The 27,449-nt window shown below is 40.9% G+C and overlaps 1 protein-coding gene across 5 annotated transcripts in view; it reads right to left on the bottom strand.

The window, feature by feature from the left end:
• TMPO (thymopoietin) overlaps nt 1–26,701 on the bottom strand; it is a 35,329-nt gene extending 8,628 nt beyond the window's left edge. For 3 of the 5 annotated variants that reach the window (XM_080663048.1, XM_080663050.1, XM_080663051.1), the window contains exons 1-4: nt 26,151–26,701; nt 12,051–12,177; nt 8,856–9,014; nt 3,347–3,444 (exon numbers count right to left, since the gene is read on the bottom strand). In XM_080663048.1, coding sequence (XP_080519174.1) covers nt 3,347–3,444; nt 8,856–9,014; nt 12,051–12,177; nt 26,151–26,417 — 651 coding nt within the window. In that variant the 5' untranslated portion in view covers nt 26,418–26,701. Of the gene's footprint in view, nt 1–3,346; nt 3,445–5,138; nt 7,858–8,855; nt 9,015–12,050; nt 12,178–26,150 lie in introns of those variants that run through there. The other 2 variants (XM_080663049.1, XM_080663047.1) reach the window with 2 other exon arrangements.
• Nucleotides 26,702–27,449: the final 748 nt, after the last annotated feature.

Below are 27,449 nucleotides of genomic sequence, written 5' to 3'. Positions count from 1 at the left end.
TTGAGAAAATAGAATTTAAAAAATTATAAAATAATTCAGTGTTGTAACTACTTAGGAAGATGGACTAAGTAATATTAATTAAAAAGAAACTCACTGCTATGTAAAATTAGTAGTTAATGTGATTGCTATAGCATCCAGATTGTAGGTAGTCTCCAAATAATATTTTCTATGAAAAGGATTAGAGTTCTTTAAAAAAATGGCTGATACGGTATGAGGCAGGAAATATATATGAGCATGGGTCATCTTACTGTGCCAGAAAACAAGAAACTATCAAAGACAAACAAGGTCAATAAAAAGAAACAGGATCCAATTTAGTAATCCCCGATAGCTAAAGATGGCACAATTTGAACATGAAAAAAGAATGACTGCAACTGATCCTAAACTATATAAAACCATACTACTGTCCGGGCCAGTGTGGCTCAATTGTTTGAGTGTTGTCCCATTCATCGAGAGGGTAATCAGTTCGATTCCTGGGTGGGGCTCAATCCCAGTAAGGGGTGTGCAGGAGGCAGCTGACTGATATTTCTCTCTCTCCCAAATCAATAAAAACATATTAAAAGAAAAAAAAAAAGAAAAAAATACCATACTATTAAAAGATACTTATTGATCACTTTTCAAAGGGCACTTTGATTTGAAAAGTAGAAAATAAAAGACAAGAATTAAACATTTATTCTGGCACTCGTATATGAGTTTTATTTTAAGATAACTAAGCAGTTCATCAGGGAAGAAAGTTCTTTATAAAAATTCCAGTTATAGAGGTAAAGGAATGAGAGAATGAGAGAAATCATCTTACAACCGCAAATGAAATAATGGATCTGGGCAATAATCGTAAATGGCTGTCAAAACCATTAAATAAAAGGGTGATACAGAACTTTATAATGAATGGATTAGGCTTTCAACATTTGAACCCATTACTAATTTTAGCATAACCAAAGGACATCATGTGAAATGATGGAATATGAAGGCTACAACACCATTTATGAAATGTTCTTGTCAAAGAAACTGAACCTGAATCTAATGAACTCTATAATCTGTGCTGTCCAATACAGTAGTTACTAACCACATGTGGCAATTTAATTTAAGTTTATAAAGTAGTTTCTCAGCCACACTAGTCACATTCCAAGTATTCAATACCTACATATGGCTAAGGGCTACCATAATGGACAGCAGATACAAAACATTTCTGTCATCACAGAAAGGTCAATTACATTGCTCCACTATAAATCTCTAACTCCTAGACTACAGAAAATACAGGGTACAGAAGAACAAATTAAATGACACTTGAAGAAACAATTGCCAAATCCAGAATATGAGGAATTCTGTATAGCAAACCAATGTGGTTTCTTAACCAAATAAATGGAGGGAGGAGAAAGTTATAGGGGAAGTAGCTACAGATGTGAGATAAAAAAACACACAAATAATATGTGGAATTTGGATCGATTTGAATAATCATGAGACATTTCTGAAACTGAAGGAATTTAAACAGAGTAGATATGAAAAATAATTTTTAGGTGTGATAATGGCATTGTGTATAAAAACAGCTCTTATGTTTTTAGAGACATATACCAAAATTTTAATGTGTGAAATGACATATCAGAGATTTGCTTTCATGTACTCCAGTGAAAAGCAAAATAAACCAAAGAATTAAGCTAGAGCACATGTGAAAATGAAATAAAACTGATAAAATGCTGACAACTGTTCAGGCTCTGTGACTTGAAAAGTCATTAAACTCTTCCCTCTACTCTTCTACATTTTAAATTTTGTTATCTAAGGCCACTGTCTAATTCTGCCTGTCGTCTCCTAAATCTTCTCTCCTTTGATTATTTATCCTGTCCTTCAGTTTAGCTTCCCCAACGGAAACAATTACCCTTTAAACCATCTTTAATATCATCCTTCCCCCCTCCTTTTTCCCTGTTATCTGACCAGTCACACATTCTTGCTAGCTCTATATACTCTGGACCAAAATTATCCATGCCTGTCTATTTCAGTGTCCTTCACCAGATTTTCCTAGTTTCTACACTAAGTGCATCTTGCCTCACCAACAATAAAAAAGGTAAACTTTCATCTAAAACAAGAAAAATGTGGTCTTAGGACCAGACTAAGTTCAGAGTTGAAGGAAAAGTCACAGAAGACAGGCAAAAGTAAAAGCAAAGCCAAAAATCTAGACAAAGCCTGGCCAGCATGGCTCAGTGGTTGAGTGTAGACCTATGAACCAGGAGGTTACGGCTGGATTCCTGGTCAGGGCATATGCCCAAGTTGCAGGCTTGATCCCATTGAGGATTGGGCAGGAGGCACCCGATCAATGACTCTCTCTCATCATTGATGTTTCTCTCTCTCTTTCTCTCTCTCCCCCTTCCTCTCTGAAATCAATTTAAAGAAATCTAGAGACAAAGACACAAATATAAAACCATTCCCCTGCCTTTTAAAGAAATATCAGAATTACTTAGGCATGCCCACCTTCTTTTATTTTATTTTGTTTAAATATATGTTTACTGATTTCAGGGAGGAAGGGAGAGGAAGAGAGAGAGATGGAAACATCAATGATGAGAATCATTGACTGGCTGCCTCGTGCATGCCCCCTGGGGATCAAGCCCGCAACCCAGGCATGTGCCCTTGATCAGAATTGAACCCAGGACCTTTCAGTCCACAGGCCGACGCTCTATCCACTGAGCAAAACCAGCTAGGGCATGTCCACCTTCTTTTAGACAAATACCATATAATTTCACTTACAGATGGAATCTAAAAAAACAAAAGACAAAACAGAATCAGACTCACAGATGCAGAGAACTGATGGTTGCCAGATGAGAGAGAGCTTAGGGGACTGGGTGAAAGAGGTCAGGGGATTAAGAAGTACAAACTGGTAGTTACAAAATAGTCAGAGGGATGTAAAGTGCAGCATAGGTAGGCAATTATAGTTGATAATATTGTAATAACTATGTATGGTGCCAGGTGGGTACTAGACTTATTGAAAGGATCACTTTGTAAATTACATAAATGTCTAACCACTATGCTGCACACAAGAAATATAATATTGAATGGCAACTGTAATTGAAAAATAAAGTTAAAAAGATAAGGTAATAACTAAAAAAATTTTTTTTTCAAAAGCAGTATATGACTGGCTTTGAACCTTGCTTAGCACAGAATCAAACACAAATGAGACATTAAACACACTTTTGCAGTAAACACAGGTACACCACTGACAACACAAAATTTAGATTTCTGATGCCATTTAATGAACAATGAATGAACAATATTTAGTGTGATGGAATATGGGTGTCAACTATTAACCAAAGACTAGGACACAGCTACTTATACCTGAATACAGTGATCACAAAACTAAAGATACCTGATTGTGCTCAACTCTTCTTTGCTTGAGTATTACTGGAGTCTTTGCTCTGCCCTTTAGTGGTTCTCTCTTCTCAAGCTTGAGCTCTATTTTAGAGTCTGGAAATAACATCGGAGAAACCATTACTTTCTGAAACATACAATAAACGAAACCATCTTAACATTAGTTTGGAATGCTAGTTTTAGGCACACTAATATGTAAAATAAGTCATCTACAGGTATTACCTCAACAAACCAAAACTGTTTAACTGCAATTTTTGTCTTTTTCATTTCCATTCTTATTTTATTCCATTTCTGTTTATCTCCCCAACTCCTTAATCTGATCACAACTTCCTATTCCCCCTCCCTTTTTATGGGACTAACAGACTGAAACAAAATGAATTCAAACTGCTCCCATGGAGGCTTTTCACTAAAAACAATTTAGAGGTGGGAAAAGAACATTAAAATATATAGTTGTTGCCATTCTTTTGTCCATACATTGTTAATGTTTGTTATTAAATTAAAAATTAAAATATGTAAAGGAAAAAGCTATAGGGAATTTTAAGAATGAAAAACAAACCTACCTAATACAGTACCAAGCTTCTAATAACATTAAGTGCAACAATGTTAATACATAAGTGCAATTTAAGTCTCTCCTCCCTTCTTTTTTGATGTGATTATAAGAAACCTAAGTACAGCCCTAGCTGATTTGACTCTGGATAGAGAGCATAGGCCTGGGGACTGAAGGGTCCTGGGTTCCATCCCCAGTAAGGGGCGTGCAGGCAGCAGCTGGTCAATGATTCTCTCTCATCATTGATGTTTCTCTCTCTCCCTCTTTGAAATCAATAAAACAATATTTAAAAAACCCCACAAAAACCTAAGTACAACTGAGGATGTAAGGAGAAATCTTGTTGGCAGAAAAGTCCAACCAATCACAGGCTACTTCTCCACCTCCTCCCAATACAACATTTTTTTGAAGAGAAGCTAGTGCGTATGTATTACTTAGCATACCACCGTAATAGTTATTAACAACCCAAATAAATATGTATGTCTTTTTATAGGGTTTTAATATTCCATTCCTCTATCACTTAAAGAGATAGATTAAAAGACTGATATAAATTTTAGTTAACTTCCACATTTTGTGGCCGTTTATCATCACATAGCAAAATGTCAGTTGTCACCTCTAAAACTTGTTACCAAAAACTTGATTACTTTCGTACCAAAGAAGAAATGGAGACAATTATTAAAAGCTTAGCTTCGCATGAACTCAATACAGTTGTACTAAAAGTAGTCAAGGGAGCCATGTGTCTTGCTAGCTAGTCTAGCACTAGTCAGTCCAAACGTCTACTTGCAAATTCCCCAAAAATGAGCAGTGATTTTTAGCATGTTAGCTCAAATAGTTCAATCTTTATTTAGGATTTAAGTATCAACTCTATCCCCCACATACCAAAGCTCCTATTAATAGATCTATTATATATCTGTATTTGGAACAATCCTTAGCTTTATAAAATCTTAAGCTTTGTTAACTCAGATTCTAATAATTAGAAAACATCCAAAGAACCCAATAGTAGTTGAGCAGAAACTGATTTAAATAAGGTATCTGGTTACAGATTAATTTCTCTTACAAATTTTAAATTCCAACAGCCAATAAAACATGGTCCTCAAATATAATAAAGCTATCTTTAGAATATTTTCCACTATACCACTGTAATGTCAAGTGAGTTTCAATGGTGAAATGATAAAGGGATGTTTTTCACAAATATCTAACTTATTTTAACTCCAAGAATAAAACACACATACAACATGTTGCTGGAGACCACACAAAACTGTTCAAATTTAACAACTTTATTGAATTTGCAGAAGCATTCTACAGTAATACATTTTTAAAGTCACACAACACTTAGTAGGTACATGTATACATGTACATTTCAGAAGACAAATAACAAATAAAATTATTCCCAGAAAGCTGCAAAGATGGGCATGTATAGTCTAAGACTCTGGCTATGAGTACCCAAGGGACCATATTTTGCTTATACTTAATACTATTATTTTCATAAAAGTACAAAGAAGTTTCGATTATCAAATGACTCTACAGTTAGACTCTCATCTTACAATCATAGAAATGAAAACACAAGATAATATACTGTTTTATATAGATACAAAGATACTGGGGTAGAGTATGATTTCTTATGATTTAAAAAATCACCACCCAACTAACTTAAATTTGCTTTTAGAATTTAGATTAAACCTATGAACTGCAACATACCTTGAAAGTGTTTTTTTTTAAATTTCCAGTATAGAGTTCATCTAATAAACTATAGTGATAGTGAGAATGCACTAACCTAGAGTGTCATGGTTTAGAGCAGTATTTCTCAGTGTGGTCCACAAACTGTTTGCCACCAGCCCATGAAGAAATGAGGCACTTACAACAGAATGTAGGTCAGCACACTGTTTATCAGTAAAATTTTACCAAGAAAATAAACCCTGTCATTAATCTGAAAATTGTTTCTAGATTCAAATTCTTTTGCATGCTTGTCTGTGGATCAGTAACAGTCTGAAGACTGGCACACTGAGATGCAATAATCTAGAATATTATGAATGATACTGTAGATATAAGTAAAAAAACAAACAAAAGTGAGAAAAAGAAAAAAATGTAGAAAAGCTGTAGAAAGTAAAAAGACATTAAGACCAGCGAAGACACTACTTATATTCTAGTTAATAGAATTTTCTTAGTTTTGAATAGTTGTAAATCTTATGGAAAAGAGTGAACGATTTGAGATAAAAATGTGACCTACAAAGCTTTAAATTGTATCAGGCTTTCTATCTGTGCAACTTATCTTAAAAGGCAGTTCTACGTAGGCAATTACTTTTAAACTATAATTTGATGGGTTGAAGCTTGACACTTTGAAATCAGCCCCATCTGGAAACTAAAAAGACCTTAACATTTTTTGATTTAAAAGTACTTAAAATCCCTAGAAAATCTGCTAAGTTCCCCATATCAAAGTTAAGATAGACGTCTTTAACTTTATTAGTGTTTATTTCCACCCTTTTTAACTACTTTGTATACTTCTCCTCCAAATAATGTTACACCTTTAAAGGGAGTAACAGCCAGCTTATTCTTAGAAGCTGGATTAATTTTGCAATCCTTCAACCAGAGATAACGGCGACCTAAAGTGGAAGATCCCATGGTACGGGCAGCCATCTTTACTTCATCAAATGCAGCTTCACAAAGAAATGAGGCTGCATCATATGTTTTGCTCAGAATCCCAAGTGCCTGGTGGCTATGACTAGGATCTGAGCTAAGAATTTGTGCAGCCTGACTAATATCAGCCTGCATAGCCCGAACTACAAAGGCGGTATGGGTTGCAACTTGCAATGCTGATGCTGCAGCTTCATATACTCTACAAAGTGCTGAGTCCAACTGTTTATCAGTTGAAGCTCCACGAGTACCTGCTGGTGGAGTGGCTTCAGAAATAAACTCCAGGATTTCATCATCTACTTTTGGAACTGATAATATCTGTGTTGCCTCTTTGGAAGATATTGGATACTTGCATGCCAATGAAGGCAGCTGCCTGTCAATTTGCTGCCACTCCTCTTCAATTACTTTTAAAATAGATTCGTGGAAAGGAAAAGATAGTTCTGAGGCATCTACTTTATCATGCTGTGATTGCTTAGACATCTCTATGCCTAAGGTAGCAAGTGAGTGAGAGACAACAGTTGTAGCAAAAGAAGACATGGATTCAGATCCACGTATATTTTGAAATGCCAAAAAGGAACCTGAATCCTTTTCCTCTCCTGACTTTTTACTCAGTCTAGGCAATTTTCGTGGAGGAGAGAGAGATTCAGTTTCTTGAAAATTAGATTGATCAATTCTCTTCCATATGTTTTCTATATCCAGTGAGGGTGTAGTGTTAGATGTTCCAGGCAAACTACCTACCCCACTCTGGACCAACAGAGAATTGACATAATCTCTGATTGCCTGAGCAAGTGGTGGAGAAATTACTTGTGATCTCTCAGACTCTTCTAGTGTTTTCCTTTCACTGGACAGAATCGACTGACTTGAACCATGGGACCTCTCAGTACATAATGGTTGAATTCCACTTTTCTCTCCACAGTAAATATTTCCTATTATGTCTTTATAGCAAGTAGTGGTGGTTTCTTTAATCAGTGAAGGAGAAGCTGCAGCAGAGACCAACATGGCAGCGAGTTCATGCTGAGATGTCGAAGAACTGTTCTCTAAACATCTATCATGGCTAGAACTGGAGGAAATAAACAAATTCCCTCCAGAGGCTAACTTGTGCAACTGTTCCCTGCCAGGCAAGGTTGTGGCAATAAGAGGTTCCCTAGGTGGGTCCCCCTTAGAAGTATGCACTCTCTTAGCTGCCTGTAGTTCAGTCCTGCCCAAAGGAGGACGGGGGGAGATTTCAGGAAAAGAAATACCCTGAAAAAATCCACCAGAGGGAGTAGTTGGAAGTTCAGAAAAAGGAACAAAATCCCTAGTGGACTTCACTTTCTTGTGTTCTTTCTTCTTTCCTGTAGAGGCAAAAGAGGCAGGAAGTTTAAGCATTACTTGTGTTTAAGCTGATTTTATTCTTTGCCTCCTTGCTAACATAGTGCTGTTGAAGAAAAAGGCTCTATATTTCATATTCTGACAGACTATGCCCTGGCAGGCAATGCCCTGGCAGGCAATGCTTAAGAGATTTAAGTAATTTGGGTCAAATTAAGTAATCATGAAATTATAAAACAAGTCATATAAATGAAATGAATATTTACAAATATAAACTTGTTCTTATAATAAATTTTAAAAGGTCATTTATTTCTTGTACTATTTTCAAAAATATTTCAATATTTGGTCAAATATTCTTAAAATAGTCCACTAAAATATCTGCTCTGAAGTTGCCTTGAAATCAGATTATCTAGCAAAAATTGTCAACTTAAATGCTTATAAATAGAGAACAGAGAAAACATGCCATATGTAAACACTTCTGCTATATATTAATTACAAGGAATAAAACAGACAAGTAATAAGTGAGATCTTGGCAGTATAACAGAATAAAGAAAAGTGACAAAGATTTAGCATGATATTATTTATATAGATCTTTTAAAGTACAAAGTCATACCATGTATTAGATAGATGCATATAAAAAACATTTAAAAATGGGCTGGAAAGATAAGCATAAAACTAATGTCAGTGATTATTTCTATGTAGACGATACTTGGAAAGGGATAAGTGGGGCAACTTTGTCTTTATTTGTAATATTTTATTTTCTTAGAAAAATGAGATTTGAAGCAAAAAAGACACAGGTACTTAGGTAATTTTAGGTGACAGAAAATTAGACACTTGTACTTTTCTGTTTCTTAGTTTTCAACAAAAGCTATTTAAATCAAATTACTTGAAAAATTATACAGTATGAGCAAAAATTACATGTCTTGATAATATTATTTTAAATTTTATCTTCTGCATGGTTACTGTATCTTATGAGTCTGAAAAAAAATCACATATATTTGATTAACATCATTTAAAACTTTACCTTCTTCGTTGTCACTGTATCTGTCAGAATCATTACTTCCATTCTGTCTTGTATTTTCTGCCGAAGAAGAAATTGTTGGCAAAGGAGTAGAAGATCTTGAGTCTGTTCCTTGTTCCCTCAATTTCAACAGCTTTTTCTCATATAGCTTCCTGGTTGTTCCTGTATTAAGGCAGAACTCGCTTTAGTACTTATATTGTCTTACTTAAGATAAGCTCAGACATTATCTTTAGCAACATTAAAATGTTACTTTCATTCTTTGCTTTGTAATTATTTAAGTGCTTAAAAATGAAAAATAAATTTTTTAATAATATTTTTACCTTTGCCTGGGGATGTTTTTATTGTTTTAGAGAAAGGGGAGGAGAGAAAAAGAGAGAGAGAAAGGGGAGGAAGAGGAACATCAATTGGTTGTCTCCCATATGCATCCTACCTGGGAATCAAACCCTCAACCTTTTGGTGTACAGACTCCAGCCAACTGAGCCATCTGGCCAGAGTTGTATAATGAATTTTTAAAAAAATATATTTTATTGATTTTTTACAGAGAGGAAGGGAGAAGGATAGAGTTAGAAACATCGATGAGAGAGAAACATTGATCAGCTGCCTCCTGCACACCCCCTACTGGGGATGTGCCTGCAACCAAGGTACATGCCCTTGACCGGAATCGAACCTGAGACACTTCAGTCCACAGGCTGACGCTCTATCCACTGAGCCAAACCAGTTAGGGCTATAATGAATTGTTTTATAAAAAGATATTTTAATAGGATTTTAACATATAATTACAACAATGTTTCTTTTATAGCATGGAATACATAGATTGATACAGGTCTTTTTATTTTTTTTAAAATATATATTTTATTGATTTTTTACAGAGAGGAAGGAAGAGGGATAGATAGTCAGAAACATCGATGAGAGAGAAACATCGATCAGCTGCCTCCTGCACACCTCCCACTGGGGATGTGCCCGCAACCAAGCTACATGCCCTTGACCGGAATCGAACCTGGGACCCTTCAGTCCGCAGGCTGACGCTCTATCCACTGAGCCAAACCGGTTTTGGCGATACAGGTCTTTTTAGATAACCTACTGAAGAACCAGGTAGGACTGAGTATTTTTGCCTCAAAAGTTTTAGAATTTGTATATTTTCTCCAGTACTACATAATAGTACTTGCCTTTGTAGAAAATCTATTTTTATTAACCGATTGTACTCATCTAACTTACTGTGATTAGAACCCCACAACTTGCCCAGCCAGAGTGGCTTAGTGGTTGAGCACTAAAGAGTGGCTTAGCGGTTGAGCACTAACCCATAAGCCAAGAGGTCCTCCAGTTCAATTCCCCGGTCAGGGCACATGCCTGGGGTTGGAGGCTTGTTACCCCATTGGGGGTGTGCAGAAGGCTGCCAAGCGATGTTTCTCTCTCATTGATGTTTCTATCTCTCTATCCCTCTCCCTTCCTCTCTCTCTAAAAAGTCAATAAAAACATATTAAACAACAACAACAAAAACCCTCTAAGAGATTAATATGCACATAAATAGCCATCTAGTTATGGGAAAAGTACTATAAATCACATTTTTTAAAAATTTTTTTTATTGATTTCAGAGAAGAAGGGAGAGGGAGAGAAACATCATGAGAGAGAATCATTGATCGGCTGCCTCCTGCATGCCTCCTGCTGGGGATCCAGCTGCAACCCAGGCATGTGCCCTTGACCAGAATCAAACCCAGGACCCTTCAGTCTGCAGGCCAATGCTCTATCCACTGAGCCAAACCAGGTAGGGCTATAAATCACATTTTAAAAATGTAAATGTGTTTGGCATAATGTTGGTCAGAAGATACAAAACTTCAGTTATGTAAGGTGAATACATCTGGAAATATAACCACTGATCTGGGGTGAGGCTAGCCATGGGAAAGGGCCATGGGTGGTTGGCCGGCTGGCCCTGCCCCTGATGGGGGGGGGGGGAGGGGGGGAGGGGGAGGCCCGCTGATGGGGCAGAGCTGGCTAGGAGGAGGGGCCATGGGCTGATCAGGGTGGTGGGGGCCCATCGGGGGCGGGGCTAGCTGGGGGAAAGGGCGGCAGGTGGTTGGCTGGCCAGCCCTGCCCCTGATTGGGGTGGGGCTGGGTAGGGGAGGAGCTGCAAGAGGTTGGCCGATGGCCCTGCCCCCTATTGGGGTGTGTGTGGGGGTGATCAGGGGCAGGACCAGCTGGAGGGGAAGGACGGGGGGGGGGGGGGGGGTTGGCCAGCTGCCCCACCCTCAATCGGGGCGGTTCACTGGCCACAGTGGGCATCATAGCGACCCGTCATTCTGGTTGTTATGGCATTCCGGTCGCGGGCTTTTTATACATATAGATAATACACATTTTTCAACATCTCCCTTTTGAATTTTAAATAAAATTTTACAAGGGTACCAAATGTCTGCTGGTAATTATATTAATAGGCAAATATTATCTACTTATATACAGTTATTAAATAAAACAAAAGAAAGGCGCATCCAAAATCCTTGTTTGCTCCTACGCCTATAGGAGAAAACAAACCCACAAATCTCCAGTGTTCAATCTTTTACATAACTTAGAAGATCAAAATATGTAGAACTTCCTCACCCTGAGATTATATATTGCCAAGACCTTCTAAAATTAAGGCATACTCAGTCCTGCAAAAGTAACCAAATGATGGCAATTCAGTGTATTTAGTTCTAAGTTTTCTCTTTTTAGTTTGCCCTTCAGGGTATCATTCTTGACTTCCAACCAAAACAAGATTTTTTACGATTCTTCCATGTGCACATATTAAATTGGTTTTTCTCCCGTTAAAAATAAAAAGAGAAAAAAAGGTCCTTTTAGTAACGGAAAGTGCTAGGTATTGATTAAGTTGAGTTATACTAACAAGCCTATTACTAAATTACTGATTTAAATGACTTTGGCCAGTCATGTTACCTCAGATTTTCCTCAACTGACATATAAGACATATTACCATGTGTCTCACCAGGTAATACGAGCACATATGAAACAATTTTGACAACAGAGGTAAAGTGATCTTGGAGATTGTCTAGTTCAATTCCCTCATTTATAGTTAAAAAAAAAAGAGTAAGGTCCTGGTCATATAAATGATTGACAGAGTGGCCCTTAGAACCCAAACTTAACTGCTAGGTAAAAGGGATAAACAATTTAGGGTACTACTTCACAGGAAAGATATTTGAAATTTTGTCAACTTACCCACAATAGGGCCAGGATTCACCCCATATTTCACAAGCTGATCCACAAGATCTTCATTAGTGAGTTCGGTTACATCTAAATCATCTTTATCTTCTAGTCTGGGTTTATCAGTTTTCTTTGTGGCTTTCTGTAAACAAAGTCCAGTTATCATTTCAATATGAATTTTAAAATACTCATTTACTATATAAATAACACTATATACAATAAACATGGAAATTCACCTTCAAGTTGATTTATAGTTATATTAAGCCTTAGCTATTTGACTAAATTAAAAGTAACTCATTGTTTGGAGATATTTTCCAAGTTTGGTTATAATTACACAAACCTAGAAGCTAATCAAGTAACTCAATTTTACAGACATTATTTTTATTTTTATTGATTTCAGAGAAGGAAGAGGGAGAGAGAGAGAGAGAGAAACATCAATGATGAGAGAGAATCATTGATCAGCTGCCTCCTGCAAGCCCCCCACTGGGGAGCAAGCCCACAACCCAGGCATGTGCCCTTGACCGGAATCGAACCTTTAGTTCGCAGGCCGACAGTCTATCCACTGGGCCAAACCGGCTAGGGCCAGACATTATTGTTAAAACAGTCAATGTGGGCTAACCTGTCTAAAGAGGAGGTGATGGCATGAAAAATTCAAACCAGTAAATGGACCGGATTTAAATATTTTCATCCAGGTAACTGTAAATAAAATTCACTACTGGCCTCTTTTATAATATTTAAATGTTTAAGTTAATCTAGGAGTTTAAGACTTTACCATAAAAAATGTATAAAAATTATTCCTTTAAATAAGCACACCAGAACTTACAAAGCCCAAGTGAAGATTCTTCTTGAAATATAGTGACTTTAATAGACAGTTTTTGACGCATGAAGGAAGTCAGACACATCACTTCTGACAAAGCTTTTTTGCCATACTTAGTTCTATCCGACCATTTCATTAAGACTATGGTAGTCTGCCTTTATTCAAGGGATATATTCCAAGATCCCAGATCTATATGACCATTTTTTAAGAATACAGCAGTCTGGCCCTAGGCGGTTTTGCTCAGTGGATAGAGCGTTGGCCTGAGGACTGAAGGGTCTCAGGTTCAACTCCGGCTAAGGGCATATGCCTGGGTTGTGGGCTCGATCCCCAGTATGTGGCATCCAGGAGGCAGCTGATCAATGATTCTCTCTCATCATGGATGTTTCTTTCTCTCTCTAAAATCAATAAAAATAAGTAATAATAATAAAAAGTATACAACAGTCTGGCCCTGGCTGGTGTGGCTCAGTTGGTTGGGTGTCATCCCATGCACTGAAAAGTTGCTAGTTCGATTCCTGGTCAGGGTAAATGCCCAGGATGCAGGCTCAATGCCTGGTAAGGTGTGTGCAAGAGGCAGCTGAATGACACTCTCATGTTGATGTTTTCCTCCCGCTCCCTTAAAAAAAAAAAGTCTGCCCTTATCCAGTGGGTGCCTGACACTGCACATAGCACTGAACCCTATATATACCATATTTTCCCTATATATCATCTATCTATCTATCTATCTATCTATCAATCATCTATCTATCTATCTGCCCAGGGACCAAACGACGGAATGACCAGTCGCTATGAAGCACACTGTAGCAGACAACCGGTCCAATCGGGGCCCTGATCACCTCCCCCAACCTCCCGGGCCCCTCCCCTGCCGGCCCAGCCCTGATCAGCCCCATTGGGATGGGCCAGCCAGACCCACCCGTGCACAAATTTGTGCACCGGGCCTCTAGTCCTATATAATAAAAGGGTAATATGCAAATCGATTGAACAGCAGAACGACTGGTCACTATGACTTGCACTGCCACTAGGGGCAGATGCTCAATGCAGGAGCCGCCAAGCTCAGGTGACTTGGCAGTGGCAGTTCTCAGATGACGCACCCTGGTACCAGAGAGGAGGGAGCCTGATTCCAGGGTGTGTCGCCCGAGAACCGCCCTCTCACAATCCGGGACCCCTCAGGGGATGTTGGAGAGCCAGTTTTGGGCCTATCCCCACAGGACAGGGCGAGGGACCCCACCTGCTGGAGGGACCCGCTCACTCCACAGACACCCTTCAAGCCGAGGTGCTGCCCCAGGTGCGGCTGGCAGGAGAGAGATCACGGGAGGTTGGCTCCAGGCCTGTCCGGCCCTTCTCGCCCAGTCCTGCTGGCCACCTTCTAATTAATTTCCTTTCAATGTGCACAAATCCGGGGCACTAGTACATATATACCTATGATAAAGTTTAATTTATAAATTAGGCACAGTAAGAGATTAGCAATAACTAAGAATAAAATAGAACAATTATAACTACAGCATAATGAAAGTACATGAATTTGGCCTCTTAAAACATCTTAGTGTATTATTATTTGTACAGCATGGATACATTGGACAAAGGGATGATTCATGTCCTGGGTGGGACAGAGCTAGACAATGCAAGATTTCAGTCAGCATGCTACTCAAAACTGTGCAAAATTTAAAACTTATGTGTGGAAGGAGAAACCAAGATGGCGGCATAGGTAAGCACCTAAACTGCTGCCCCGCACAACAATTTCAAAACTACAACTAAAAGATAGAACGGACACCATCCAGAACCACAGGAAAGCTGACTGAGTGGAAATTCTACAACTAGAAGGAAAGAGGAAATCTCAGGGAGAAGGAGCGGCAATGAGCTGAGGTATGGAGATGCGCGCGCAGAGAGGAAGGGCGGCGGAGTGCCTGGCTGGCTTTCTCTGGCAGGAGGGGGAAAGAAGCCCCCGACTGCACTGAACCCCAGTTCCGACTGCACTGAACCTCAGTTCCGGGCGAAACCCTGTGGACCCAGGCTCATACAGGGGGAGTTTGGACTGTCAGGTAGAGAGAAAGGCACACAGGGACTCGGAGACTCAGAGGAGCCGCTGCGGCAGGGGTCTGGAGGCGCGAGTGTGCACAAAGACTGACTGCGGAGGTTACCACAGGCTATTCCTAGCGGAAGGGAGTCGGAAGCTCCTGACTGCACTGAACCCCAGTTCCGACAGCACTGAACCACAGTTCCGGGTAAGCCCCTGGGGACCCATGCTCTTACCGGGGAAATCTGGACTGTAAGGCGGAAACTCGGGAACCTCGGAAGGCAGAGGTCTGGAGACTCGCACAAGGGCAGGGCTGACGGGAAGCCAAGACAGTCTGCCCCGCCCTGAGACTCCACCCCATCCAAGCTGAGCACAGAGGCTTTTGCAATCTAGCAAGGCTAATCCTATAAGGCTGTCTCCAGCACCAAACTTCCCCCAGTGTAGACACAGCTGATCCTCACAGCCAACTGGCCTGCAGGTCAATTCCTCCCAGTGATACCAACAACAATCAAGACTTAACTACAACAAGGCTGTACACACAGTCCACAAAGGGGTGCACCAAGAGTGTCCACCTCAGGTTAACTGGGGAGGCCGACCCACTGGGCCATATAGGAAACCTAGCACACAAAGCTACTCTACCAACTCAGCAAAGCAGTGAAAAATGGGGAGACGAAGAAACAGATCACAAACTAAAGAAATGGAGGAAAACAAACGACTGGATATAGAATTCAAAACCACGGGTATAAGGCTCTTCAAGAATATCCCAGAAAAGGCCGATAAATATAACGAGATCCTCGAAGATATAAAAAAGGACCAGCTAGAAATTAAACATACACTGACTGATATAAAAAATATTATACAGAGACCCAACAGCAGACTAGAGAAACGCAAGAATCAAGTCAAAGATTAGAAACACAAAGAAGCAAAAAACACTCAACCAGAAAAGAAAAAAAAAAAAAAAGAAAAAAGAAAAAAGAATCCAAAAAGTTGAAGATAGTGTAAGAAGCCTCTGGGACAACTTCAAGCGTACCAACATCAGAATTATGGGGGTGCCAGAAGAAGAGAGAGAGCAAGATACTGAAAACCTATTTGAAGAAATAATCACCGAAAACTTCCCCCACCTGGTGAAAGAAATAGACTTACAAGTCCAGGAAGCACACAGAACCCCAAACAAAAGGAATCCAAAGAGGACCACACCAAGACACATCATAATTAAAATGCCAAGAGCAAAAGACAAAGAGAGAATATTAAAAACAGCAAGAGAAAAACAGTTAATTACCTACAAGGGAGCACCCATACGATTGTCAGCTGATTTCTCAACAGAAACTATGCAGGCCAGACGGGAGTGGCAAGAAATATTCAAAGTGATTAACAGCAAGAACCTACAACCAAGATTACTCTACCCAGCAAAGCTATCATTCAGAATTGAAGGGCAGATAAAGAGCTTCACAGATAAGAAAAAGCTAAAGGAGTTCATCACCACCAAACCAGTATTATATGAAATGCTGAAAGGTATTCTTAAAGAAGAGGAAGAAGAAAAAAGTAAAGAGAAAAATTATGAACAACAAATACATATCTATCAATAAGTGAACCTAAAAATCAAGTGAATTAAAAATCTGAGGAACAGAATAATCTGGTGAATATAATAGAATCAGGGGCATAGAAAGGGAGTGGACTGATAATTCTCAGGGGGAAAGGGGTATGGGGGGTGCAAAAAGAGACTGGACAAAAATCGTACACCTATGGATGAGGACAGTGTGGGGGAGGTAAGGGCAAAGGGTGGGGTGGGAACCGGGTGGAGGGGAGCTATGGGGGGGAAAAGGAGAAACAATTGTAATAATCTGAACAATAAAGATTTATTAAATTTAAAAAAATTTTAAAAAAGGAAAAAAAAATAAAACTTATGTGTGAACTGTTTATTTCTGGAATTTTCATTTAATATATTTAGACTGGCTAATGAAGGGTAACTGAAACCATGGATAAGGGGGACACTACTATAGTTGAAAGAACATGGAACAAGGTTTGAGAGAAATTACAAAGGAATTTTTAAGAATAATGTAAGCAATAGCAGTATCTATTAGAAAAACTATGTAAACTTCCAATCACTATTTAAATAATGGCCACAGCCCTAACTGGTTTGGCTCAGTGGATAGAGCGTCGGTCTGCGGACTCCAGGGTCCCGGGTTCGATTCCAGTCAGGGGCATGTACCTTGGTTGCGGGCACATCCCCAGTAGGAGGTGTGCAGGAGGCAGCTGATTGATGTTTCTCTCTCATCGATGTTTCTAACTCTCTATCCCTCTCCTTTCCTCTCTGTAAAAAATCAATAAAATATATTAAAAAAAAAATAGTCACGAAGGTGTAAATTAAAGCTACAATATCTTTAAAAAATAAAATAAATAAATAAATAAATAAATAAATAAATAAATAAAGGCCACAAATGTCAAAGTCAATGTAGGCTCTGATATTTAAGCAGAACAGTTAACATATGAAATATTTTATGCAAAAGGACAAAAATCATAAAGTTGTATAAACTGTTTACTTTCCAATGATGTCAGGGGGGTGGGAAGGGGGAGAATCACATTATTTGGCCATAGATTAGAATTTCTGCTTTTTTAACCAAATAAAAACTTGAATACTTTAATCAAATGAAAATTAGGACAAGATTATGAGATATTATTTAAAAAGAGCTGCTAGCCAAAACCGGTTTGGCTCAGTGGATAGAGCGTCAGCCTGCGGACTGGAGGGTCCCAGGTTCGATTCCGGTCAAGGGCACGTGACTTGGTTGCGGGCACATCCCCAGTGGGAGGTGTGCAAGAGGCAGCTGATCGATGTTTCTCTCTCATCGATGTTTCTAACTCTCTATCCCTCTTCCTTCCTCTCTGTAAAAAATCAATAAAATATACTAAAAAGAGCTGCTAATAAGAGCAATGGTATCAATTTAAGGTAAGTAATAAAATTCTGGCTGTGATAAGTTAGTGAGGTTACTTTCAGAAAGCTTTAATATACAGGGGTGGGCAACAGTAAGTTTATAGTTGTGAGTATGCACAAGTTTACTCTTGTATTATTTATTACTTATTGAATTACTTGTATTACAATTTTAACCCTACTGTTGCCAACCCCTGTACATACTGCACTTATCTAGGATCATTAGGCTCAAATCTTAAAGCAACCCACACCCTGATATCAAAATAGTTGCATAAAGCCTAAGAGTTCTATATATTAAAGCCCTGAAGTCTCTTTAGAAAAAAGACTTTTAATCAAACAGACCTAATCCCGTGTTGATGATCTACTTGAATTTTCCAAAATGTGTGGATAGACTAGAAAAAAACAACCCTCCATTGTATAACATAAATGCCTTAAAGAAAGCCAATCGGGTACAGATTACTTGTAATAATCCCTTCCCATCATAAGAATGTTCAAACTCTACTATCATCAAAACATCCAGGATATTTTACGGGCTCAATTTGCAGTGTGGGGCATGCAGGAGGCAAACGATCAATGGCTCTCTCTCATCATTGATGTTTCTCTCTCTCTCTCCCTCTCTGAAATCAATAAAAATATATATGTTTTTAAGTCTTACCCTAATCTTGGGCCTGATAATCTGTATTTCAATTAGTATCTCAGGTGATTTTGGATGCAGCATTTAATAACGCAGCAGCCCTGACCGGTTTGGCTCAGTGGACAGAGCGTCAGCCTGCGGACTGAAGGGTCCCGGGTTCGATTCCGGTCGAGGGCATGTACCTTGGTTGCGGGCACATCCCCAGTAGAGGTTGTGCAGGAGGCAGCTGATCGATGTTTCTCTCTCATTGAGTTTCTGACTCTCTATCCCTCTCCCTTCCTCTCTGTAATAAATCAATAAAATATATTTTAAAAAAAAAAAAATAACGTAGCAGAAAGCAAGAGTCTTGTCATACTTATGTCTCCCAAACATCTAAAATAAAGAGTGCCTGAGCCCTAGCTGGTTTGGCTCAGTGGATAGAGTCAGCCTGCAGACTGAATCATCCCAGGTTTGATTCTGGTCAAAGGCACATGCCTGGGTTGTGGTCTCGATCCTCAGTAGGGGATGTGCAGGAGGCAGTCGATCAATGATCCTCTCTCATCCTTGATGTTTCTCTCTCTCCCTCTCCCTTCCTCTCTGAAATCAAAGAAAAAGTGCCTGACACAGGAACAAGTACTTAATAAGATGTTTTGTTGAATATATGAAAGTGTCACCTGGGGAGAAAAAAAAGTCACGTATTTTTAAAAATCCATTAAAAAAATTTTTTTTATTGTTGAAAGTGTTACATATGTCTTCTTTTCCCTCAATGAACTCTCCCCGCCCACCCCCATCCCCCCAAAAATCCATTCAGGCTTATCAAAAAATAATAAAGGCTTATTAAATCGAAGTAGGAAACCAACTCCCTTATATTTTCTTAAAATAATGAAAAAACTACAGCTGTACAAAGAAATATTAGAGGTTAATTTATTGGAATAAGGTAAGTTAAATTGAGCAAGGGTTCATAACAGGCTGCTTGCTTTTTATTTTTCATTTGTAGGAAAATTTCAGAAAAGTAATGTCATTTTATGAAATGTCCAATTTAATAAGAATAAAAATTGGGAGACAGGTAGTGTGACATACATAATTACCAAGCCAGCAGTTTCAGTGAGGAAGGAACCACTAGTTGTACTGATTCCTGTCTTCAGAAAGCTTTGTTACTTTTAAGTAAATTATGTTAATCTCTTAGTTTCATTCAGTCAAAAATATTCAGTACCGCCAAAACCGGTTTGGCTCAGTGGATAGAGCGTCAGCCTGCGGACTGAAAGGTCCCAGGTTCGATTCCGGTCAAGGGCATGTAACTTGGTTGCGGGCACATCCCCAGTGGGAGGTGTGCAGGAGGCAGCTGATCGATGTTTCTCTCTCATCGATGTTTCTGACTATCTATCACTCTTCCTTCCTCTCTGTAAAAAATCAATAAAAAAAAAAAAAATTCAGTACCTAGTATGTGCCAGGCACTGTTCTCCAGTTTCTTCCCAACTACCAGGTGATCTAAAATATCTTTTTCAACTTTAAAACCCAACATTTGGGGTGGGAGGAGAAGGGTGTCCTAATATAAGGTGATGGGAGATGTGACTTTGGGTGGTGGGCACAGAGTGTAATATACAGATCTTCTAACATAGAAACCCATACCTGAAACCTGCATGTTCATGTTGACCAATGTCACCCCAATCAATAAATACTTTTTAAAAATAAAATACGTCCTAGCCAGTTTGGCTCAGTGGATTAGAGAGAGCGTCAGCCTGCGGACTGAGGGGTCCTGGGTCCGATTCTGGTCAAGGGCACATGCCCAGGTTGCAGGCTCAATCCCCAGTAGGAGGCGTGCAGAAGGCAGCCGATCAGTGATTCTCTCTCATCATTGATATTTCTATCTTTCCCTCTCTGAAATCAATAAAAATAAATTTAAAATAATCTATATATATAAAAGCCCAGCAACCAGAATGGTGGAACGACCAGAACAACCGGAATGACCAGTACCTATGACATGCACTGTGGCAGCCAACCAGCCTGATCTGGGCCCCAATCAGGCCCCCTGCCTGGCCGGCCCTGCCCCCCAAAGCCCCCCAACATCCTGATTGGGAGTGGGGCTGGCCAGGGGCCAATCGGGGGTGGGGCCGACCAGGCCAACTGCCCATAGCCCCTCCCTCCCACTGGCTCGGCCCAATGGGCCCCCATCAGGGAGGGCCAGCCAGACCCAATGTGCACAATTTGTGCACCGGGCCTCTAGTAATAATCTTACCTAATAAAAGACAAACATGTAAATTGACCGTACCTCCACTACGCCCACAGAGTATGCAAATTAACCCAACAAAGATGGCGGGTTAATTTGCATATGCAGGTGTGGAGCAGCCAGGAGGGGCGGGACACCTGCTATGAGGGGGAGGGGGAGCGGCAGAGGGAGCTACAGGAGCGGTGCTCCAGACAGAAGTGAGGACTTGCCGGCTCCCGGGCGGGCCAGGAGCAGGGACTTAAGCCAGGGGAAGGCCTATTCTTGCATGAATATTGTGCAATGGGCCTCTAGTAATAATAATAAAATAAAATCCAACAGTTGTATAGTATCACCTATGACTTCCTTATTTTAAAATCACTACCATTAGTAGTAAAGATGCTGAAGTATAATAATTATTGTTATGAAACAGATTTTAGTGAATACTTATTATGTACCAAGCTGTTTTCTAAGTACCTTGTATGTATTAAATTAATGAATAAAAATCATATGAGATAGATACTAATATTCCCATTTTACGAGAGAAAACTTAAGCACACTTTTGCATGGGTAACTCAGACATTCTGCATAATATGCTGTATAGTAACATTTGAATAGACTATGCATACATCACTTTCACAAACTTACCCCACCCAATCCTGAAAAATATATTATGGTAACACTGCATTGTTCTGGCATTAAATAAAAACAAAAAAAGTTTAGAAATCACGTTACCCTATATAATAAAAGCCTAATATGCTAAGTGCCCGACCAGTCACTATGACACGCACTGACCACCAGGGGCAGATGCTCCGACCAGTACGTTAGCTTGCTGCTGGAGTCCGGCCAATAAGGACTGGGCAAGATGGGCCGGGCACACCCTGGAGCCCTCCCACAGTCTCTCCCCGGCCCCAATCATGCACCGGTGGGGTCCCTCAGCCTGGTCTGCTCCCTCTTGCAATCCAGGACCTTTAGGGGGATGTCAGAGAGCTGGTTTTGGCCCGATCCCTGCAGGCCAGGCCAAGGGACCCCACCAGTGTACGAATCCATGCACCCGGCCTCTAGTAGTAGTAGTAGTAGTAGTAGTAGTAGTAGTATAAGTTGCTGAGCACTAGACACTTTCAGAAATGCAACCTACTGTAAGCCTCAACCTAATTAAGTAGCTATTAGATTATTTCTATTTTCCAAATGAAAACTGAGCATCTAATGGACAATGTTCATTATTAAAAGTCATCTAAATAAGCAGCTGACCCAGAATTTAAATCTATAACCCTGATTCAGAAGCCTGTACACTTAACACCTTATTGTAGAGTCTGATGGCCAATTTATGATTTAATTAATATTTACCATCATTAGCATACTTTTGTTGCTATTGTTAATCCTCACCGGTGGATTTTTTTTTTTTTTTAAATATTACAGAGAGGAAGGGAGAAGAATAGAGAGTTAGAAACATCGATCAGCTGCCTCCTGCACACTCCCCACTTGGGGATGTGCCCGCAACCAAGGTACATGCTCTTGACCAGAATCAAACCTGGGACCCTTCAGTCCGCAGGCTGACGCTCTATCCACTGAGCCAAACCAGTTAGGGCTGGATTTTTTCCCATAGGTTTTTAGAGAGAGTGGAAGGGAGGAGAAGAGACACAGAGAAACATCACTGCTTCCCACCTGGGGGATTTGAGCCTGCAACCATAGTACATACCCTTGACCGGAATCGAATCTGGGACCCTTCAGTCAGAGGGTTGATGCTCTATCCACTGAGCCAAACTGGCCAGGGCACATTAGCATACTTTTTAATGTTTTGTTCCATGTCTTCAAATATTTCCTGGTAAGAATTCATAATCCTGACCAGAGCAAGATCATTCAAGAATGTTATGCTCCACTGGATTCAAAATTGCTACAATGCTTTCCATCTTGGCAGTAACAGGCAGACTGCCAACTCTGTAAATGTTATTTTTTTGACAACAATCTAGATCATCTCAACACCTAAAAATACTGGTATCACCAAAATGCATAAAATAAAAAGCCTTAGAAATAGAAAACTAAAACCCAAAACCAAATTTCGGACATGCAAACATTTTTGTCACGTTACATCAAATGAATCTGAGAGACCACAGCGATGACAGAAATAAAACAATTGCTCAGTAGTTGAGTGTTGTCCCTTGCACAAAAAGCTGCTGGTTTGATTCCCCGTCAGGACACATGCCTGGGTTGCAGGCTAGATCCCCAGGAGAGGCCGTGCTGGAGGCAGCCAATAAATGATTCTCTCATCACTGATGTTTCTTTCTCCCTCTCCCGTCCTCTCTAAAATCAATAATAATAAAAAAAGTTAATTTTTCCCACGTTCCCATTAAAAAAAGAAAAAAGAAATGTGAGTCTATATTGTTACTATAAACGGGGCTAACAATGACTAGAACATAAAATGTTGTACACATAGAAGGAATGTTCAAAAGAGAATAATTTCACTATTATAAATACCAACATGCTTTTCCTGTATATTTGATATTTTTCCTATACCTGACAAACCTGTCTATTAGACTCCTAAGTTATAACCACTTACTTAATGGGCTTTAAAACAGATTCTAAATTTCTGCTTTTTATGATGTTATTGACCAACTACCACTATTAACTTTTTCTTTTTTTAAGAGACTATTTTTTAAAAATATTTTTTATTGACTTCAGAGAAGGGAGAGGTTGATAAAAACATCAACGATGAGCGAGAATCATTAATCAGCTGCCTCCTGCAAACCCCTTACTGGAGATTGAGCCCACAACCCCAGCATATGCCCTTGACCACATTCGAACCTGGGACCCTTGAGTCTGCAGGCGACGCTCTATCCATTGAGCCAAACCAGATAGGGCCCACTATTAACTTCTTCAATTTCTTCACACTATTAAGCCTACCCAAGAATACACATTTTTTTTGAGTTTTAAATACAAGTAGAGAGGTCCTAAATTTATGGCTGTGAAATAGTTTTTCTCTATACGTATAAAAACATGAAATGACATATAAAAGGCTGAGCATGCCACTGAACATAGTAGGGTCTCTTAAAATGTTAATTCCTTTCACCCAGAGTTTATTTGCATAGTGCTAAACAACTTGGATAATATGGGAAATTTGAGATTACAAAAATAATAAACATGATGATTATAATACAAAAAATAAAAAACTAATAAATTAAGGTGGTGGGCAGGGTCAGCAGAAATCCATCTCCAGTACTTAAGAGCATAAGACAGGAACTAAAAAAATGTTGAGTAATTAAACTGAAATTTAGAACACAGAGTAGGGTAGGGCATACTCTTCTAAAAAACTAATTGAAGAACAAACATCAAAACCAAGATGGTTGTTTTTATAGAAAATGAATCATCAAAATAAGAACAGTAATCCTATTAATAAAAGCTTAATATGCAAAACGATGGAAGGGCAAAATGACAGGTCACTATGATGTGCACTGACCACCAGGGGGCAGACACTCAATGCAGGAGCTGCCACCTGGTGGTCAGTGAGCTCCCACAGGGGGAGTGCTGCTCAGCCAGAAGCCAGGCTCACGGCAGTACTAAGGAGCAGCCAGCAGGTGGGCAGTAAGGAGCAAGGTCCTGGGCTGGGAGAGGGTGCTGGCCAGGCTGAGGGACCCCATCCTCCCAGTGCACAAATTTTGTGCACCAGGCCTCTAGTCCTATTATAAAACATACAACCAAATACTTCTATGGTTCAAGAATATGTTTGTGCCCTGGCCAGTGTTGCTTAGTAGTTAGAGCATCTGCCTGCAGACATAAGGGTCTCAAGTTTGATTCCTGGACATGGGCATATACCTGGTTTGCAGGTTGTACCTGCTCCTACAGGAGACAACCAATCAATATGCCCCTCTCACGACCTCACCACGATGTTGCCAACCCCCAACTCTTTCCCAGCCTCCTCCCCTCCTTTCCACTCTCTAAAAATCAACAACAAAATATCCTAGGTTAAGAATTAACAACAAAAAAGAATGTTTGCACAGACTAAGATAGGGTTCTATAGACCTGTTATCTTCAAATCCACAAAAACAAGACATCAGAAACTGTAAGGTCAGTCTTTTGCTTATTTATTATTTTTTTAAAAAATATATATTTATTTCAGAGAGGAAGGGAAAGGGAGAGAGAGGAAAAAACATCAATGATGAGAGAGAATCACTGACTAGCTGCCTCTGGTACCGATCAATCTGCAACCCGGGCAAGTGCCCTGACCTGGGATACAACGTGACCTCTGGCTCATAGGTCAATGCTCAACCACTGAGCCATTCCGGCCCATCAGTCTTTATTTATTGAACAAATACAGACCTGGTACTACTATTTTCCAGGCACTGGCTTAAGTTATAAGATTTTCAATTCTTGAAAGCCCAGGCTAACGTTTTCAATTAAATTTACATGTATTTATTACACCTTTCATTTCTATATGGGTAGTCCAGAAAGCACATCAGATAGGTTTTTTAAAACTAAAATTAAACAACATAACTGCGAAACAAGTACTTTTGAATTATACCAATAATTAGTAGCAACAGCTCCAGGCTCAATATTCTAAGTCCTTACAAAGCATTGTCCCTTACATCAATCACTACTTTGAACTACATTCTGTTAGGATTTGAAGTCTGGTAACTTGATAGTTTCTTACCAGCAAAACAACCTATAGAAACCCACCGAACAAAACCCCCAAACTGTTCTCAAACAAAATATCCATTTGCTGGAGCCAATCTGAGATTTACCCGCCATTAGATATTCCAAACTGTGACACTGACATACCAGAATGTCATGAAATAAACGTGACATTAATAAGCAAAGTCTTTGCTTTCCTCCTACAAAACTGACCCAAAAAATCCAAAAACCAAAGCCCTTAATAACCAGAATTTTAAAATGTTTGAGTGTCTAAGATAACAGCTTAATGGCGTATTTTTAAATGCTCATTTTAAGGTCCCCCGCCAAAAGATGGCCTTGTTACTGGAAAAGAATAACACAAACAAGAAAAACATAAACGGTTCAAAAAGCCCTCCAGATTAAAAAAAAAAACAACAACATAAAAAGGCGGGAATTTATTTCAAATTTTGGTTAGAAATTAGTATGCACAAATTGCCCTCCAGGGAGCGCTCCGAGACTCGGTTACCAGTCACTGCAGTTAAGAAAGCGGGAAAACGCTCAAAGGTAACCCGGAGCAGTTTCGGGCTGACCCCTCCTAAGCGCTTTCGAAAAGGGCACGGTTGTCGCTGTCCGAATACCGTCCCGGCGGCCCGTCCAGCAACACCGAGCCCCCCGCCGCCCACGCGCAACCTCCGCGCACACGCGAACTTCACGCCTCCCAGGCACACTCAGCCAAAACGCCAGCCCTGTGGCCCCAACTTCGGGACTCTCCTCTCCAGCGCCCTCCCCTCCCATGGCCTGCAAGCCCGCGGCGCAGGGCCCGCGTCCAGCCCCGCCGCCGAGGAGGCCCGAGGGGGCGCCGAGGAGGGAGGACCGCGAGCGCGCGGGGAGCGACAACCGTCAAACGGCCGCCTTTGTGGCCCGGGCCGGGCGCCCTTACCCTGCCGACGGCGGCGCGGCTGCGGCCCGCGGCGGCGAGGACCGGAGTGGGCTCGCGCTCCTCGTCGCTGGAGAAGTCCGGGGGCCCTTTGCTGTTGGCGCCGGCGGCGAGCGACGGCCGGTTGCGTGCCGTGAGGTGCTGCAGGTAGAGCTGCACGTACACGTCTTTGCGCTGCTCCCCCGCCGGGAGCGTCACATTGTTGGCCACCAACTCACTCTTCAACTTCTCCTTCGTCAGGACCGAGGGGTCTTCCAGGAACTCTGGCATCTCGGCGGCGAACCCCCTTCCCCGCAGCCGTCACTTCGGTGTTCACGCTGGCGCGCTCGCTCCTCGCCTGGGGTGAGGGCTGCTGCCTCCGAGCCTCACGGCTTCCGCTGGGGAGCAGCGCGTGGAGAAAACAAAAAACAAAAACGCTCAGAAAGCAAAGCAAGAGGCGGACACAAAAGCCCCCGGAGCAGAACTGCGGACCAAGTGCAGCCCAGCCAGGCGTCCGCACCAACCCCAGCCCACACACGACAGCCAGGGAAAGCAGCCTGCTTCGCCCACGCCCCAAGAACGCGCGCCGCCATTGGCGGGAGGCCGGAGGAAGCGCGGCGCTGATTGGCCCGACGCCTCGCGCGGGTTCCATTAGCCGCGGCGCCCTGCGAGAGGCTGTGGAAACGCAGTTTAAAAGCCGCTCGGGCGGGAGCTCGGCGCTGGCCCGTTTCTGTTTCCCCTTTCTCCACCCTTCCCCTGGACGCTGATAAGGAACCAGTCGGGCTGCTTTTGTGCGCCGTTTCCTCCCCCCTCCCGACTGGAGAAGAAGCCTTCCTCCCCGGGTCGGGCGCCCCCCTGTTGAGCCTTCCTCCCCGGGGTCGGGCGCCCCGAGCTGAGTTGCGAGGACCCCGGCTGGGCCTTTCTCACTCTCGGGACAGGACCCGCCGAAGAATAGTCCCTCCTTCCCCAACCGCTAGCCCCGATAGGAAGGAGAAGCAGCGAGGCGTGTGTGCGGACACTCATTGATTTGATTTACTTTCGAGTAAATATAAAACAAACGCCTTCACGTCTCGGCTTGGGAATGCTTCTTTTGTTCCCGAAACTCGGGAAAAGCCAGACCTCGACTACAGGGAACTTCAAATTGCCCTTGAATTTGTGATAAAATTGTACTGCTAAGTATTCCATTTGCTTCTTACCCTGAAGGTTGGGGCATTAATCATTACATGCGAACAGTTAGTTGGGGCTCAACTGTCTTTTTTGTTGGGAGCCGTCTCTGAGTTACCCTCCACCTGTATCTGACCATAATTTAAACCTAACGTTTAG

This window comes from Plecotus auritus (genome assembly GCF_963455305.1).
Source record: "Plecotus auritus genome assembly, chromosome: 3".
Classification (NCBI taxonomy): Eukaryota; Metazoa; Chordata; class Mammalia; order Chiroptera; family Vespertilionidae; genus Plecotus; species Plecotus auritus.
The sequence above is the reverse complement of the archived record's forward strand: the minus strand, read 5'-3'. Positions and strand labels throughout refer to the sequence as shown.